The following is a 17,841-nucleotide window of genomic DNA, read 5'->3' as shown; positions in this document are numbered from 1 at the left end:
ACAGATTTTTTTAATTCAAGCCGACTCAAAAATTGTCAATAATAGTGTTCCAGAAAAAATATTTAAAAAAAACTATTCTCTAGACTATTCTAATAATTGAGGTTTTATCCACAATTATCCAACCTTTTTTTTCTTGAGAATCACAGAAAATTTCGCCAAGTATTTCTCAAAGAGATCTACTTCAATCTTATCATAGAATTTAACCAAATAACAAGCTTGGATGAATGATTAAATTTTGTGATGTTTATTCATGGAACACAAAAACAGCATGGCAAGTTTCCGGTAGGGAAAAATAAGGACTTTGTAGAACTAGAGTGCAGTTATATGCTATTGCTACACGAATTTTCACTTGTATTCAATTCAAACAAACGTCATGCTAAGATAATAATACCTGGGATTTCTTTACAAACTCTTTCAAGGACATCTCCACAAATTCCTTTAGGCAGTTATTCAGGAACTTTTCCAAGGATTCTTTCAGCAATTCCTCAAGGAACATGTCCAGCAGTTTCTCTTTCGTGAATTTTTCCATGGACATCTTGCAGGGTTCAGATAGAAATGCTTTAAGAATTCCCCTCACGATCCCTTCAGTTTTTTACAAATACTTCTGCAAGGATATATCGTTGAATTCCTTCAGGAATTTTCCATAGCTTCCTTCAGTGATTCTAGCATGGATTGCTCCAGAGAGTTTTCCAAAAATTCCTGTATGGGTTTCACCAGGCATTCCTCCGGGAATATCTCCTGGGATATCTTTAGAAGTTCCTTCAGTGATTGTTCCAGAGCTTTTTTCGATAATTCCTCCAGAAATTTCTTGGAGTTCCTTAAATCATTGTACAAAACATTCTCCATCCAAAAATTCCAACAATAATTCGTCCAAAAAATATTGCAGACATGGATGCCTTCATTTTTATTTTCCTACAGAAATTCTTCCAGGAATTTGTAAAGAAAACTTTCCTGGGATTTCCTAAGGAATTCATCATGGGATTGCTTCCGGGATTCCTCCAGATTTTCCTTCAAGCATTCCTCCAAGTATTTGACCGGGAATATCTTCTGTGTTTATTTCAGAAACAACTTCAGGAATTATTTTAAAAAAATCCTCCAAGGGTTCCTCCAGGAACTTTTTTAAGATTTCCTTCAGAAAATTCCAAAAAATAATCCAATACTTCCTCCAGGAACTATTTAGGAATTCCCCAGGATTTCTCCTGTGGTTTCTTCAGGAACTGCTACAGGGAATCCCCAAGGCGTTCCTCCACGAACTCTTATTAGTATTCCTTAAGGATTTCTCCAAGGATTCCATCTGCAATTTCTTCAGAAATTTTTACTGCGAATTCTCCATGAATTTCTTCAGAGATTCCTCTAAGAATTATTCCAGGGATCCTCTGGGAATTGAATTGCGTATAGATATTTCTCCAGAAATTCCTCCAGGAATTCTTATAGAGATTCCTCCAGAAGTATTTCTAGAGATTCCTCTGTTAAACTCTACGGGTATTCTTCTAGGATATCCCCCAGGGATTCCTCCAAGAATTTCTGCAGGACTTAACTCGGGACTTCCTTCTGTGATTCGTTCTGAAACAACTTATTTTGAACATCCTCCAAAGAATCTCCCACGAACTCTTTTTAGGGTTCCTCCAGCAATTCCTCATTGTATTTTTTAAGGATCTTTTCTAGGAATTGATTCAGTACTTCCTCCAGGAACTGCTTAGGAATTCGCTCAGTAATTCCTCTTGAAATTTCTTCCGGGTTTCCTTCTGGAGTTTCTTCAGAAACTCTTCTAAGAATTCCTCCCGAATTTGTTCAAGAACTCCATCTGCAATTTCTTGAGGAATTATTTCTGGTATTCCTATACGAATTCCCTAAGAGATTAATCCAAAAATTTCTTCAGGAATTCCTCTAGGAATTACTCCAGGAAATCCTTCAGGGATTCCTTCAGAAATTCTTCCAGGATTTTTTCTAGGAATACCTTCTGGATTTTGTCCAGAAATTCCGCCAAAAAATCTTCCAGTATTCCCTTCAGGAATTGCTACAGGCATTCCTCCAGGATTTGCACAAAAATCTCCTCCAGGAACTTTTCTAGTGATTTTTCCAGGGATTTCTTCAGAAATTCCTCCGGGAATTTCTCAGGCGATTTTTTCAGAAATTTCTCCCAGAGCTCCTCTAGAGATTCACCCAGAATTTCATCCACAAATTGTTGAAGGAATTATCACAGAGATTCCACCTAGAATTCTTCAAGGATTCCGCCAGCAATTCCCAAAGGATAGCCCCCGATTGTGCGATATTTGCCAGAAAACCGTTCGCCAGAAAACCATTCGCCAGAATGACAAACGCCAGAAAACCATTTGCCAGAATGTACCATTTGCCAGAATACTATTTGCCCGAAAGTACCATTTGCCAGAATGTACCAATCCCCAGAATTTAATATTAAATATTAAATTCTGGGGTTTGGTACATTCTGGCAAATGGTACTTTCGTGCAAATAGACATTTTCTCCATTTTCTAAGAATTAATTGAAACTGAAGATGTGGTTTTGAGAATTTGGTGGATATATTTCAGTCCATCAACATAAAAAATGTCGTCAGTTTCAATCTTTTACAATAATTCAATATGTTCACTGCTAGGATGATCTCTTGGTTTATTTCTATAAAGGACGACTAGGGCTAGAACAACGAAAACAACTGGAAATGATTCACCGGTAGTTATTGAGAAAAGGAAAAATCGATGAAGAGAAATCGATCATTGCAGATACGCCTGTATGATACTAAGCGCGAGACTTTGATGTAACTAGGCTAGAAGTGCATACGTCTACAAACATCTGGTATGCATTACGTATGGTGAAAATACTGCTGACTGAAGTCCATTAGGCCGAATATTCAATGGGTAGAATGATGACCACGAATCGCAATTCAGTGATTATGGAACAGGAATCGGAACGGTTTCTTAAGTTTGTTCGGTTCTCCAAAAATTAGCTGATGCTTCTATAATATTAAAATTGCCTTATTGTTATACAACAATTAATGTCAAAATCTAGTCTTACTAATTAAGAAGAACAGCCAATGATTAAAAGAAGGCAAAATTCACTAGTTGAAGATCATCGGTTTCGGTTCAAAAAACTATTTTTATACAACAAAGCTATTCTCTCTAGTTCAAATAGTGAATTTTTCCTTCTTCTAAACACAGGCTGTTCTTTCTAGTTTCATTGCAAGACTAGTTTTTGCCATAAATTGATGATTATGTTAGAACTATGAAACAATATTGATATAGCGGAACTAATAGTTTAATTATTGAAAAAAAAAATACCAGATCTTAAACCCGTATATTGTTCCTATATTTAAAAGAAGGAAAGATTCATGGGTAAAATACAGTAGCTCCAACTTCAACAATTATTTTAACAGCATAAAAGGAGAAAACGAAAAAAATATTCCCATTCGGCAAAATAACTTTTTGACCTAATGAACTTCGACCTAATGACAACGGCCTTCAGTCGAATGCCCTAACACCATTGATATTAAGGACAAGGTATTTGGAGTACATAGCTCAAAATTTAGAGCACCATTTTTTAGAACCGTTGAACGGATTTGGATTAAAATGCATCACGCTTATTGTTCAGTGGTTGACAACAGCGTGATGTATTTTAATCCAAATCCGTTCAACGGTTCTAAAAAAGGTTCTCTAGAAATTTTGAGCAATGTACTTCACATACCTTGTCCTTAAGATTCTACAACAGTTGCCGGAGTGCCATTAGCTGTAATACCATAAGCCCAAATATGTTAAGTTCAAATGTTACAATCACCTTGATAAGAGAATACAATGGTTATAAATGGCGCAAATAAACATCTAGAAAGAACAGCAGATGATTAAAAGAAGGAAAAAACGCTGATGGAATTATTAAAATTATTTTCCTCAAGAACAAGCTTTTTATAACATTTGATCAAGTGATATTCGGCCTAATGGTACATTCAAGCTTGTGATATTGGGGGTACTGATATTCGGGCAGTGACAGTCAGCCTAATGGTAGGTATAGGTAAAACCGTCACTTAAGTTATTATTTCTGTATATTGTACTCGTTGCTCCAAAAGGTTTTTGTTTATGGTATTCGATCCACTTAAGTTTTTCCGGGTAATTTTGCTGTTTGGCGCAAAAGTTATTATTTAAAGTGATCATGTTATTGTCAAAAATAAGCTTATATAAATAATTACTTTCAATTGGAAGAAAAGAATCTTTGAAAAATATAAGTTAAGCCTAAAATTTCATATCAGTAAAAGCTGGAAAGCACATCCTATGTGTTGAAGAAAGGAAAATCTTTGATGAGTATTGATCAAATTCCGTCAAAATAATATTTGATCAATTGGATCCACATCATGATCAACTTGTCCACAAGACAAATTTGTGGAATTTTTCTAATTAAAAAAATAAGCTGTTGTGCGCAATAAAATAATAAAATAACATAAAAGATTTAATGTATTGTAAAGTTTGAAAGGATTGAGTTCACATCATTTTTTTGTTTCAGAATGATTTTCTATTCTTCAAACTACAGGCTTTTCTTTCAAAGTTACTCTAAAACCATGTCTTGTTTGCACTTACATCAGTTCCAATAATTTATTTAACTTTCGCATATAAATCTGAACAAAAATAAAATTTTACATTTTTACGATCGTTATCGTGGGCTAATCGATCCCAAACAAATAAAAAAACATGATTTACTTTTCAATAAGAATGTTTTAAATTATCATTAGTTTGGGAACACTTCTGGATTGAGAACTTTGGAAATTTCTGGGAAATGGTACTTTCTGGGGAATGGTACATTCTGGCAAATGGTTTTCTGGGAAATGGTTCTTTCTGGCAAACGGTTTTCTGGGAAATAGTACTTTCTGGCAAATGTCTTTCTGGCTAATGGCATTCTGGCAAATGGTTTTCTGGCAAATATCGCACAATCATAGCCCCCAGCAATTCCTCCAGGATTTTATTTAGGAATTTCTCCAAGAACTATTCCAGCAAATTCTCCATGAATTACCCCAAGAATTTCTTCAGGAATACCTCCAGCAATTTCTCTAGGAATTGATCCAGGAATTGCTTCTGGACATCCTTCAGAAATCCAGAATTCTTCTGGAATTTTTTTCAGACATTCTTCCAGAAAATTCTCGAGGAATACCCTCAGGAATTTTTCAGGGATTCCTCCAGGAAGTCCTCCGAAGATTCCTTCAGGAAATCCCCCAAGTTCCTCTGAACATTATTTTTAGAAATCCTCTAGGGATTTCTTCATAAATTCTTCCAGGAAATTCCTGGAGGAATACCATCACCATTTTTTCAGGGATTTCTTTACAAACTGCTTCTAGGATTCCTCCACGGATTTCTTCAGGAATTCCTTCGAGGATTTATCCAAGAATTCCTCCAGAAATTCCGCTAGAAGTTCCTCCGGAGTTTTCTCAAGGGATTTTTTCAGAAATAGAAAAATAATAGAATAAAAATAGAAATTTCCCAGAATTCCTCTAGAAATTCATCCGGTAATTCTTCCAAAAATTCTTCTAGAGATTCCTCCTGAAATTCCCAAAGGAATACCTCTAGGAATTTCTCCAGGATTTTATCCAGGAATTTCTCCAGGAATTTCTCTAGGAATTGCTCCTGGACATCATGCAGAAATTATGTCAACAATTCCTCTAGGTATTTCTCCGGGAATTTTTCATGAGATTCCATTAGGAATTGCTTAAGGGATTCCTCCAGAGATTTCTCCATGGAATCTCTTCAGGAAATTCTTTGAAGATTCCTCCAGGAAATCCTGCAGAAGTGTCTCCAAGGATTTGTTACAAAAATAAAAGAAATTAATTATTACAAAGAATTATCACATCACGAACACATAGAGCCTTACAAATGCACAAATTAGGAACATCAAAAATTGACGCAGCACAACACATAACATAAATGTGCCCTGTTATCCAGATGGATAACTCCTTCCGATCACAGGATGATGAGGTTTCATTTATTAGTTTGTGTCCATCAGTCATCCTGGAATTGTATTTTAGTTGGCAGTTTGCCTTTTAGTTCACAGCATTTGTCGCTGTGTTCATAGCTTGATTTTGTCTAGGAAAACTAATCCTAATCGGGCATCCCGTTTCGGGTTTCGATACTAGAGCTCTATGACTTGAAGTCTGTGTCATGGAAAGGTTTACGTATCTAGTACTTAATCGCGGCCCGAAATGGCCTGAATGTTGGCAATCGAAATAGGATTGCACTTCATTGGCCTCTATCCTGCCAGAACCCTATAAATGTTAATTAATACTAGGGTAATATTTACACAAAGGACGCAAGAATATTAAACTTTGAACACATTAAACAATTATTCTGTCTTATAATTGTAACAAATATTTATACCCGTAACACAATCCAACGTTTGAGCAAGAATTTTTCGTGAATCGTTCACCGATTCACGAAAAATTCAGCTCCCATATGCTTCATACCCTTTATAACAATAGTGTTAAGGCCATATACTTAACACTAAGATAAAGATAAATAACTTAACCTAAACTCAAAACAAAACCAAAACGAGTTATGCTACCCGAAAGCCACAATGCTTTCCAGAAACGTAGCGGTGAACAGGACTAACAAGTCCCCAGAAAACACCTCAACTCAAAACTAAAGATTGTTACCCGAAAGCCAAACTGCTTTCCAAATCACGTAACGAATCTTACTTCAACTAAACTTTACTTTTGTGGAGGTTAACTGTCCACAAAAATAAAATGGCCTTAAGACTGAAATTATAATCTTTCCGACTAGCTTTCATTTGCATACACGGGGTTTTTTTAGTTGGGCGCCATGTTACAAAAATACAACATGGAACCCTACAAATTCTAGGGCCCCACGTTGGCCGCCATGTTACAAAAATAAAAGAAATTAATTATTACAAAGGATTAACACTTCACAACACAAAGAGCCTTACAAATGCACAAATTAGGAACATTACAAATTGACGCAAGACAACACATAACATAAATGTGCCCTGTTATCCAGATGGATAACTCTTTCCGATCACAGGATGACGAGGTTTCATGTATTGGTTTGGGTCCATCAGTCATCCTGGAATTGTATTTTATTTGGCGGTATGCCTTTTAGTTCATAGCATTTGTTGCTGTGTTCATAGCTTGGTTTTGTCTAAGAAAGCTAATCCTAATCGGGCATCCCGTTTCGGGTTTCGATACTAGAGCTCTATGACTTGAAGTCTGTGTCATGGAAAGGTTTACGTATCTAGTACTTAATCGCGGCCCGAAATGGCCTGAATGTTGGCAATCGAAATAGGATTGCACTTCATTGGCCTCTATCCTGCCAGAACCCTATAAATGTTAATTAATACTAGGGTAATATTTACACAAAGGACGCAAGAATATTAAACTTTGAACACATTAAACAATTATTCTGTCTTATAATTGTAACAAATATTTATACCCGTAACAGATTCTTCCAGGAAATCCACTAGGGATTCTTCAGAAATTCTTCAAGAATATTCTCCAGGAATACCTTCAAGAATTTTTCAGGGATTCCTCCAGGAATCAATCAAGGAACACCATCATAAATTAGGGTTTGCTTCAGAAATTCTTCCAGGGTTTTTTCTAGGAATACCTTCTGGAATTTTTCCACAAATTCCACCAAGAAATCTTCCAGTTTTCCCTCCAGGAATCGCTACAGATATTTCTCTAGGAATTCCGCTAAAACTCGTCCAGGAACTTTTTCAGGGATTTTTCCAGAGATTTCTCCAGGAATTCCTTCAGAGATGTCTCTTGAAATCCCTCCGTGAATTTATCAGGGGATTTTTTTCAGAAATTTCTCCCAGAGCTTCTCCATAGACTCCCCCAGAAATTCATCCAGATGTTGTTGAAGGAATTCCTCCAGAGATTCCCTCACGGATTTCGCCAGCAATTCCCAAAGGAGAACCTCCAGCTCCTCCAAGATTTTATCCAGGAATATCTCCAAGAACTATTCCAGGAAATTCTTCAGGAATTACCGCAAGAATTTCATCAGGAATTCCTCCAGAAATTTCTCTAGGAATTGATCCAGGAATTGCTCCTGGACATCCTTCAGAAATTATGTCAACAATTTCTCCAGGAATTTTTCCAGAAATGCTTCTGGAGATTTTCTCAGAAATTCTTCCAGAAAATTCTCCAGGAATACCCTCAGGAATATTTCAAGGATTCCTCCAGGAAATCCTCCAGAGGATTTTGCCTGGAAATCCTCTAGGGATTTCTTCATAAATTCTTCCAGGAAATTCCTGGAGGAATACCATCAGTAATTTTTCGGGGATTCCCCCAGGGCTTCTTCACAAACTGCTTCTCGGATTCCCCAGAGATTCCTTCAGGCATTCTTTCAAGGATTTATCCAAGAATTCCTCCAGAAATTCCGCTAGAAATTCCTCCAGGATTTCAGAAACAGAAAAATAATAGAATAGAAATAGAATTCTCCCAGAATTTCTCTAGAAATTCATCCAGTAATTCTTCCGAGAATTTCTCTTAGAGATTCCTCCAGAAATTCCCAAAGAAACACCTCTAATAATTTCTCCAGGTATTCCTCCAGGATTTTATCCAGGAATTTCTCCAGGAATAACCCCAGTAATTTCATCAGGAACTACCCCAGGAATTGCTCCTGGACATCTTTCAGAAATTATGTCAGCAATTCCTCTAGGTATTTCTCCAGGAATTTCTCCCGAGATTTTATCAGGAATTGCTTCCTGATTCCTCCAGATATTCCTCCAGGGGATTTCCCTCCTAAAGGGATTCCTCCAGAGATTTCTCCATGAAAAATCTCTTCAGGAAATTCTTTGAAGATTCCTTCAGGAAATCCTCCAAAAGTTTCTCCAAAGATTCTTCCAGGAAATCCTCTAGAGATTTCTTCAGAAATTCTTCAAGAATATTCTCCAGGAATTCCTGCAGGAATTTTTCAGGGATTCCTCCAGGTATTCCACCAGGGATTCTTCCAGATATTCTTCCAGGGATTTCTTCACAAATTTCTTCAAGGAAACCCCCTGGAATTCCTTCAGGAATTCCTTCGAGAATTTCTCCAGGAACTCCACTTGCAATTCCACTAGAAACTCCTCCAGGAATCTCTTAAGGGGTTCTTTCAAAAATAGAAAAATAACAGAAATAGAAACAGAAATCTCTCAGAATTCTTCTGGAGATTCCTCTAGATATTCATCCAGTAACTATTTCAAGAATTCTTCTGGAGATTCCTCCAGAAATTTCCACAGGAATACCACTAGGAACTCCTACATTTATTCCTCCGGGATGTTATCTAGGAATTTCCCCAGGAAATTTCTTCCGGAATACCTCCAGGAAATACCCCAGGAATTTCTTTTGGAATATCCCTGGCATCCTTCAGGAATTATGCCAGCAATTCGTCCAGGAATTTCTCCTGGAAATCCTCTTGGGATTCTTTCAGGATATTCTCCAGGCATACTTTGAGGAAATTTTCAGGGATTCCTCCAGATATTCCTCCAGAGATTCCTCCAGCCATTACTTCAGGGATTTCTCCACGAATTTTTCGAGGGGTATTTCCGGAGATTCCACCAGGGAATCCTCCAGAAATTCCTCCAAGGGTTTTTTCAGGAAATCCTCCTGGAATTTCTCAAGGGATTTTTTTCAGAAATTTCTCCTCCCAGAGTTTTTCTGGAGATTTCATCAGGAATTTCTCCCAGAATTCTCCTAGGGATTCCAAGAATTCACCCAAAAAATTGCTCAAGGAAATTCTCCAGGATTTTTTCCTGGAATTACGCCGGGAATTCGCTCAGAAGTTTCTACAGGCATTCCTCCAAGGATTCCTTTACAAATTTCTCTAAGATTTCATATATGAATTTCTTATGAAATTTTACTAGGGATTCCGTCCAGAATTCCTCCAGGAATTTTTCCAGAAATTTATCTAGGATTTCCTCATGAGATCTCTTCAGAAATTTCACTAGGTATCCCTCCCATAATTTATCCAGGAATTCGTACAGGTTTATTTTTTGAAATTTTTACAGGAGTTCCTTCTGGAATTCAAAAATTCAAAAAATTCTGGAGGAATTTCTCCAGCAAATAGTATTGGAAGATAAATGGAAGCATACAGGAACCAGGAAATTCTAGGTTTATCCTCAAAAGAGTTCGTTATTTCCAAAAGAGTTCAGCTATAATTTCTGGTGAATGTTTTGTAGACATTGACAAAAAAAAATCAGAGCAAAATATTGCACGAGTAAATAAAAATCCTTAATCTTCCAGAAATTGGCCATCGCTACCAGCACCACGTTGATTTGTATAGATCAGGTGAGTTTTTGTTGACGTATTGTACAAAATACAACAGGGTTAAGGGTTAAATAAAGCTTTTAGAATATAATGTTATTATATTCAATTTCATCGTGTTGCGTTTAGTTATAAAAACTAGTAGGTACATTTTTACTAAGGGTGCTTGCCCCCCCCTGACCGAAAAGCTGGCTACGCCCATGGTTATGTTCATTATGTCAGTAATTGCTGGTCATAATGTTTTTGCGTCATTTATTACAGAATATTATTTAAGATAAGTAGTAATTTTCGTCCAAAATGTCCAGACTAATTGGTCTCATTGATAACGCATTAGCTTCATAACTAATAATCATTTGCACCTAACGGGATTCGCTCCTAGATCCTGGCAATATACGGCTAAATCTTCGAATTGTTCTGTCAGTCCTACTAGTTTTTCTTGTAGAAAACATGCCACTCCCTCACTTTTCATATAATACCAACATTTAAAAACGTTAAATTATCTTCCTTGTCATACATAAGTAATGTTGTCCAGCTTAATCAAAGAAGTAGGTAATAAGTTTTCGTCGATTCGAGGCGCATTGACGTCAACAAAGCATTTTAAGTTATTGATCATGCGTTAGCTTCGGAACTATAAGCAAAATTAAGTGTTGCAGCTCGCGCCGGGAGTTAGTATGGACTTGAAAATATCAATGCTATTCGGCTGCAAAATTCGACAAGATAAAAAAGTTCCACAAATTTGCAAAAAAAAAGAGAATTACAGCTTTTGAAAAGAAGAAAACTACTTGAAAACTAGTTATTCGTTCGTACGCGTAACGTTAGTCAAATTTTCATTTACAATGCGAAAAACCGAAGTACAATTTCCCATCCACTTAGTTTCCTGATAAATTCTTGTTTCCCGCCGTATGTTAGTTATTTACCTTTGCACGCTTAGAATTCAGGTTCCATGGAGAGTATTTTACATTTGTTTACTTACATATGTCGATGATACTTCCCCCATAGATTGTGTTTGTTAGCTTCTGGTTGTCTTTCGAAGATCTTCCATATGTTAATCTGAAAAAGCTTGTGCTCATGCACCGTTCATGTTCCGCAAGGATTCGAACCATGCAACATTTTATAGAGAAAAACAAAGAAGGAAAAATTGATTAGTAATTTTTATGTGTATAGAGTTTATGCTATGAATAATAGCAGTAACTGTTTTAGTGTATGTGATCAAACAGGAAAAAAAAATCGTCACGAAAATCAATCATAATTTAATGTATTTGATGAATAATATTAATTATATTTCCAAGAAAATAAAATATTTTGTATTTGCAGCATAGCTGGGCCTTTAAAAATTTCAACATTTGATTAGGATGCCGAACCATCTGGGCAGTGGCAACCATCTCGGACATCCCCCTGTCACAACCCAATCAACATCGAACCAACTGACCCAAATTCCCGTGCTTGGGTAGATAATGCAAATATCTCACCGCGCAAAAGAAATACGGTCAACCAGTCCAACCGGCCGAGCAACAGCAGAAAATGCCCAAAATAGAGGCCCCTCCCTAATGGTCCAACTACCCTATATCGACTAATTATTTCCTCAATGTGGTCCACGTCGTCTCGCAGTCATGTGTAGCTTTACTTTTTCTTAAACTTCATAACTAAATATTGAAACTAATACAGTAATGAAAATAATGTTTAGAGTTGAAATGAAGACAAATCTGTAATACAATTTATTTAATAATTAAGTTTTTTTTAACATTCATTCGCTTTATTAAATTCAATTTTGACTGCGAGACGATGGAAGGTGATTCACACAAGAACGCTTCTCGGATGGCACTTTATCCGATGAAGTCAATCGAAGTATGATTCCCCTTCCTTTGCTTAAATCCGCCACCCAAAGCACGCACCCAGTCGGCCATTGAGGAAGCCGTTGGCTATTAGATCGAATTATCCAGGGACATAAGTGGCTTTGATGGTCACTCCTGTCGCACCCATTAATCTAATGTTGTTATATCAGAAAAAAAATACAATAAAGTAATAAATAAATATGTTTTAACAACACTAGCAACAATTGAAACAAGAGGGCCCCTCAGAAGACACTCTTCCCTAGACAATATTGATCCAAAGCCCAGGGTTACTAGAGGAATTGTCCTTATAGAGGAATCTTCGGAAGAATCCATTGGAAAAATCTCTGCATGAATTCATGGAGAAATGTTTGGAAAAGTCTCTGAAGACAGCACAGGAGTATTTTTTAAAAAAAAAAATCCTGATGAAATTGCCGGAGGAATCCCATCAGGCACTTCTGGGTGAAATCCAGAATACATTGCTTGAGAAATTATAGGAGGCTCAAGAGGAATTCCTAGAGGAACCCTTAAAGGCATCTTTGGCAAGAAGCTAATTTTGATTTTTTTTTTGACTGAGACGAGATTCACCTGTTAGGGAGATTCCTCTAAAAAATCCTGGAAAGTGCTTCGATACAATCTCAGTGAATATTTCGGTAAGAAATACAGGAAGAACTCTCAGGAGAACCTCCTGCAGATAATCCAAAGGAACTCAGAAGAAATCCCGAGAGGAGCTGTAGGAGAAACTCTGGGAGCTAACAGTAAATGTTTTGATAAAATTCTCTGAAGGAAACAATGAAAAAAATTCGAATCCTTCATGAAACTCCTATAGAAAATCCTGGAAAAAGTCGGGAAGAAATTTCGCAGAAATCTTTTGAGAAAACACCGGGAGATACTTCTGTAGAAATCCCAGGAAAAATTCTGGTGAAAATCCTGAAAGGAATACTGGAAGAGATCATGTAAAAGTTTCAAGAGAAATCCCTGGGGGGGGGGGGGGAATTCCGGCAGAAGTCCCAAAAAGAACTTCTGTAGAAATTTCAGGAGGAATAATTAAAGGATTTTTAAAACTTTCGGAGAATTCCCAGAAAGAACACGGAGATAATTTCGGAAAGGTAAACTCTGGAAGCAATTGTGGGAAAACCTCTGATATAAATCCCGGAATCTTGGAAAAGATTCCAGTAGGTAATGCGTGAAAAATCTGGAGAGCATTCCGTAATTTTGAAAGAAACACGGAAGGATTCCAAAGAAGAATACCGCTATTCTTCTTTGAAATCCTTCCGTGCTACTTTCGAAATTGCGGAATGTTCCTAATAAAGAATCTTGAAATTCAGGGAGCAATCCTGGATACAACTTCAAGAGACATCCCGGTAGACTTCCAAGCTGATTCGTGACTGAATCTGAGATGGAAATCTTAATATTTGGATTAGTTTGGACAAGAAGATATCGGTCAATTCCAAGATAATGACTTCCGTTACTAAGAATGGCGTCAAATATTGATTTTCGACGAAAAAAAAAATAGAATTTCGAAATAATTGACAATTTAGTAATTTATTACTTAAATTCCAAAGTCATGCATTTGGTTTTTCTAGAGGACGAATGATAATCCTATTCTAGAAAAATTAAAAAAACTCTAGAAATGGTGAAAGTTATTCGATTTCACCAATACAAATGGTTTTGTTAGAAAAAACGTAATATAAATATGTACCATGTAGCATTTTTTAAAGAAATGTATGCTTATCTTCTTTTTTACACAGAATGGCTTTGGGTATATCAGCATGTTCTCTTCGTCATAGAAGGTTTTTGTCGGTCAAATTGCCTGTTGCGCACAGATGTGCAGCCAAAAATTTGAATACACCGTTGATGTTAAGGTACACCGGGGCAAGTTGAAACGGGTGGGGCAAGATGAAACAGCGGGTTGACATGATGTTTTCTAATGATGATAAACAGTTCGATCGCCATAACACATAGTTTTTGATTCAAGCAATCTTTTAGCGAAGGATTAATTTAAAAATTATATTGAAATCTATTTCAAAACTTCGTGTTTTATCTTGCCCCACCCGTTTCCACTTGCCCCGGTGTACCTTAGATTAAAGAAACTACACACCCCAATAACAATACAGATTGACATTGTAATGCATTAACCCAGTAACTTCACACATAGTAACTTGTGAGGAGGTGTCTTCAGTATAAAAGCCAACTATGCTCTCTAATTTTGTGACCGAATATGTAAGTTTGTCGAACTATAAACCACGGGTTCCCAACCGGTGGTCCGCGGCCCCCTGGGGGCCGTGAAGCCAGTCGAGGGGGGCCGCGATGTTGCCAAAAAATTGTTAAATTTATATTCTATTTTGTGCAAATTATACCAATTTTCAATTTTGTATACCGCCACCCCCAAAAGCCACAATTTGAGGAACAAATTTTCAGTATAAAACGCCTTTAGAAGAAAAAATTTTCGGCTGCGCCGCTATTTTTCAGCTACGACTGAAATTGAATGTACATGACATCATTGTTTACGAAATAAGAGTGCCGAATAAAAAAAAATGTATCATTGCTCGTCGAAAATCCCTCCCACAATAAATTTCTGGCTACATCACTGTACCCAAAAAACTCGGTTTCGTTCATTTAATTCATTTTTTTCTAAAAATTTTCATTGGGCCGCAGATGTTTTGAGTATGCTTAAAGGGGGTCGCCACCTCAAAAAGGTTGGGAACCCCTGTATAAACTAAACCTTTCAAATAAACTTGATTTTGCAGCTTTGTTGCTGATGAAGACAAATGCTCGTCTTAATTCTGCTGAAAGAGTCGGCTATCAGCACCTTCCGCAACATTGCCTGAAACTTAGTAGTTTAATTCAGCTGGGTTTGGAAAGCTTTGAGGCCAACTTTGAGTGCAACAGGTTTCAAAAAACCGATGTAGAGAACCAAAATAACTTAGAAACAATCTTGCCTTATTTACCTAAGTACCATTTTTAAGTCAAATATACTAGAAAAAGTTCTCAAAACCATCATAAAACCAAAAAAAAAGGTATCAGGTTTCAAAACTACAAGACTAATCATTAGTCATCAAAATGTTCCTTGGACATGCTTCAAAAATGGTCTACTTTAACCCTTTGGGACGCATATCTGGGTCATATTTGCCCAGCCGAGAAAATCGACTATCACAAACGTGCTCTAGACCAGCGAGGTTGCATCCAAAAAGGTGAAAATTCCATATCTAATGGGTTAAACTGCTTATAAAAAAAGCCCATATCACCACATTTTTTCTATCTTCATTTTTTCAACAAAATATAATTCAATAAAAAGTATCATGTTATGTATGTTGAATAAAGTAGTAGTGATAAATAAAGATATCAAAAAAAAGATAAACATTCCATTAAAAGAACGGTCTCTCAATCGATACCAACCTGTTGAGTCACTGATATCACCGTTAGTGTCAACGTATCTCCGCCTGATTTGATGAGATCAACTACTTGCTTGTGAGTCGCACCTTCCACATTGACGTGATTCCTGCAAAAAATAATAATGAATGATTTAATTAAGATGTCTTCTACGGTGAAATAAAAATCATGGTGGCAAAAGCAAAATGTTTTCAACAAGTATTAGGTCGCACAAAAAACGCAAATCATGATAATTTATCACCATATCATAAACCACCAACGATGACGCGGACGCGACTGGGATGAAAACAGCAAGATAACGAATCGGATTAGATTTACATAACCCGGTGGTGGCAGCGCAACACCGCTGCATCGCACAGTCATTACGCTCAACCATTGTTCCTCATCGTGAAACGCATTCATCTACCTACTTCCGAAGCCATTGCCCATAAGGTACTAACCCGTCCTTCTCAGCGGCGGCCACTTTGGCGCTAATGGTGGGAATCGGTTCTGACAGCGGTTGACCCGTTGCTCGGCAGAAAATATCCACATCTTCATCGCCATCCGTTTCGTCACTATCGTCCACCAGATCCCCGGAACTGGGGTGGAAAATCGTTTTGTTTTTGGATAACGCATACGACGAGAAAAGACTCCGCTGCATTGTGCCAGGTGATTGCTGTAGTTATACACACAGGTCGTGCACACAGGTGAATAAGCTGGGCGCAGGAAAAAAAAACGTCACACGAGATCCACCTCTAGCGAACAACCAACGGCAGTCGGGGGAGACACAATAATCTGGGGAAGCTTTTATCTCGATGGAGATTCAAATGAGAACTGAAGTCGGAAAACTGCTACCGAATGGTTTCTACCGGTCGGATCCGAGCAAGTCGAGAATTGGGTTGGGTGACATATGAGAATTTAAGGAATGATGAAGAAATAAAATCGTGGGAAGTGAAGCTTCATCAAAGAATTTATTACACATTTCGGTAAATATTCACAAATGTAGTTCAAATTTAAATATGTAACGAAAAATACCCTATTATTAATCTACTGCACGCAAGCGCTGCCTGGCGAGATATACGCAGGGGTGGGTCTGTGTGAATTGGCATAAGGCCGTTTGGCATAAGGTCACTTGGCATAAAGTCATTTGGCATAACGGTCATTTGGCATAATGGACACTTAGCATAATAAAGAAGGGTGCATTTCGGTTATGCCAAATGTCCATTATGCCAAATGACCGTTATGCCAAATGTCTTTATGCCAAGTGACCTTATGCCAAACGAACTTATGCCAAATGACTTTATGCCAAATGTCCCGCTCCCCGCAGGGGTGTATGCTTTTATCACAAGTTTATAATCCCCATCGGAAATAATGAGACGATAAATCATCTCGATTTCGGAATCAACACGGATGGCGTAGTACATCCAACATCCTTTCGTGGGCCTACTTTCAGCTTTCTTCGTAGCTTTAATTGACGCCATATGCTTTACTTCACTAGCAGAAATTGAAACTTAATATGTCTGAGATATCCTTCTAGGAAAAGAAGTAGACGCCTTAATTATGCATTATTATTTTAGATATAAGGGGGTTTTGCCCAGATTTGATACGTAAACGTGTGGGGCTTGCTTTAGCTATGTAGGAAAGATGTGCATCTCCAGGTATTAGTAGGTCGCCTCCAGATGTTCCAGAGAGTCATGGCGCCTCTAGTTGATATTACTTGTTAAATTAAATCCTGACCAAAAAACCTTCACAACTCACAAGCATTAGGCTGCAAAATAATGAGTTTATATAGAGTGCCTAACATAGCTGTGGTCCTCATAAGTTTCTACCGCATGCTTCCATGGGTCTATCGATTACAAAAACCTTCAAACATCATTTGCTGTGACATCTAGCGGCTGAGTAAGAAAAGTTACATCACGCCCAGCTAGATCCAAGGTGGTAGCCCCACCTGCGTTGGTTGGAAGGAACGTTAAACAGAACGGGTACGATGGCCCTCCGGCGAGACAGGAGTGGTGGCGTAGGCCCAATAAGCCACCCGTAAAAATCCCCATTGCGAATAACATAGGAGAAAATACGACTCGATACAATCGGCAAAGACCCACGCGACGAAATAAGGACTACGATTGGAAAATTGGAACATGGAGTTGCAAGTCACTTGGTTTCGCAGGATGTGACAGGATAATCTTCGACGAATTACATCCCCGGAACTTCGACATCGTGGCGTTGCAGGAACTTTGTTGGACTGGACAGATAGTGTGGAAAAGCGGGCATCGAGCGGCTACCTTCTACCAAAGCTGTGGCAACACCAATGAACTGGGAACATGATTTATAGTGTTGAGCAAGATGCGAAAACGTGTGATCGAGTGGCAGCCGATCAACGCAAGGATGTGCATGTT

The 17,841-nt window shown here is 37.7% G+C and overlaps 1 protein-coding gene across 2 annotated transcripts in view; it reads right to left on the bottom strand.

The window, feature by feature from the left end:
- The window catches only part of LOC115254171 (sorting nexin-27), a 55,464-nt gene that overhangs the window by 9,950 nt on the left and 27,673 nt on the right, over positions 1–17,841 (bottom strand). Inside the window, exons 1-2 of one of the 2 annotated variants that reach the window (XM_029872739.2) lie at positions 15,907–16,281; positions 15,473–15,575 (exon numbers count right to left, since the gene is read on the bottom strand). In XM_029872739.2, the coding sequence (XP_029728599.1) occupies positions 15,473–15,575; positions 15,907–16,106 (303 nt within the window). In that variant the 5' untranslated portion in view covers positions 16,107–16,281. Of the gene's footprint in view, positions 1–15,472; positions 15,576–15,906; positions 16,282–17,841 lie in introns of those variants that run through there. The other variant, XM_029872738.2, reaches the window with a different exon arrangement.

Source organism: Aedes albopictus, chromosome 3 (assembly GCF_035046485.1).
Source record: "Aedes albopictus strain Foshan chromosome 3, AalbF5, whole genome shotgun sequence".
Lineage (NCBI taxonomy): Eukaryota > Metazoa > Arthropoda > Insecta > Diptera > Culicidae > Aedes > Aedes albopictus.
Note: the sequence above shows the minus strand (reverse complement) of the source record. Positions and strands in the feature narration are given on the sequence as shown.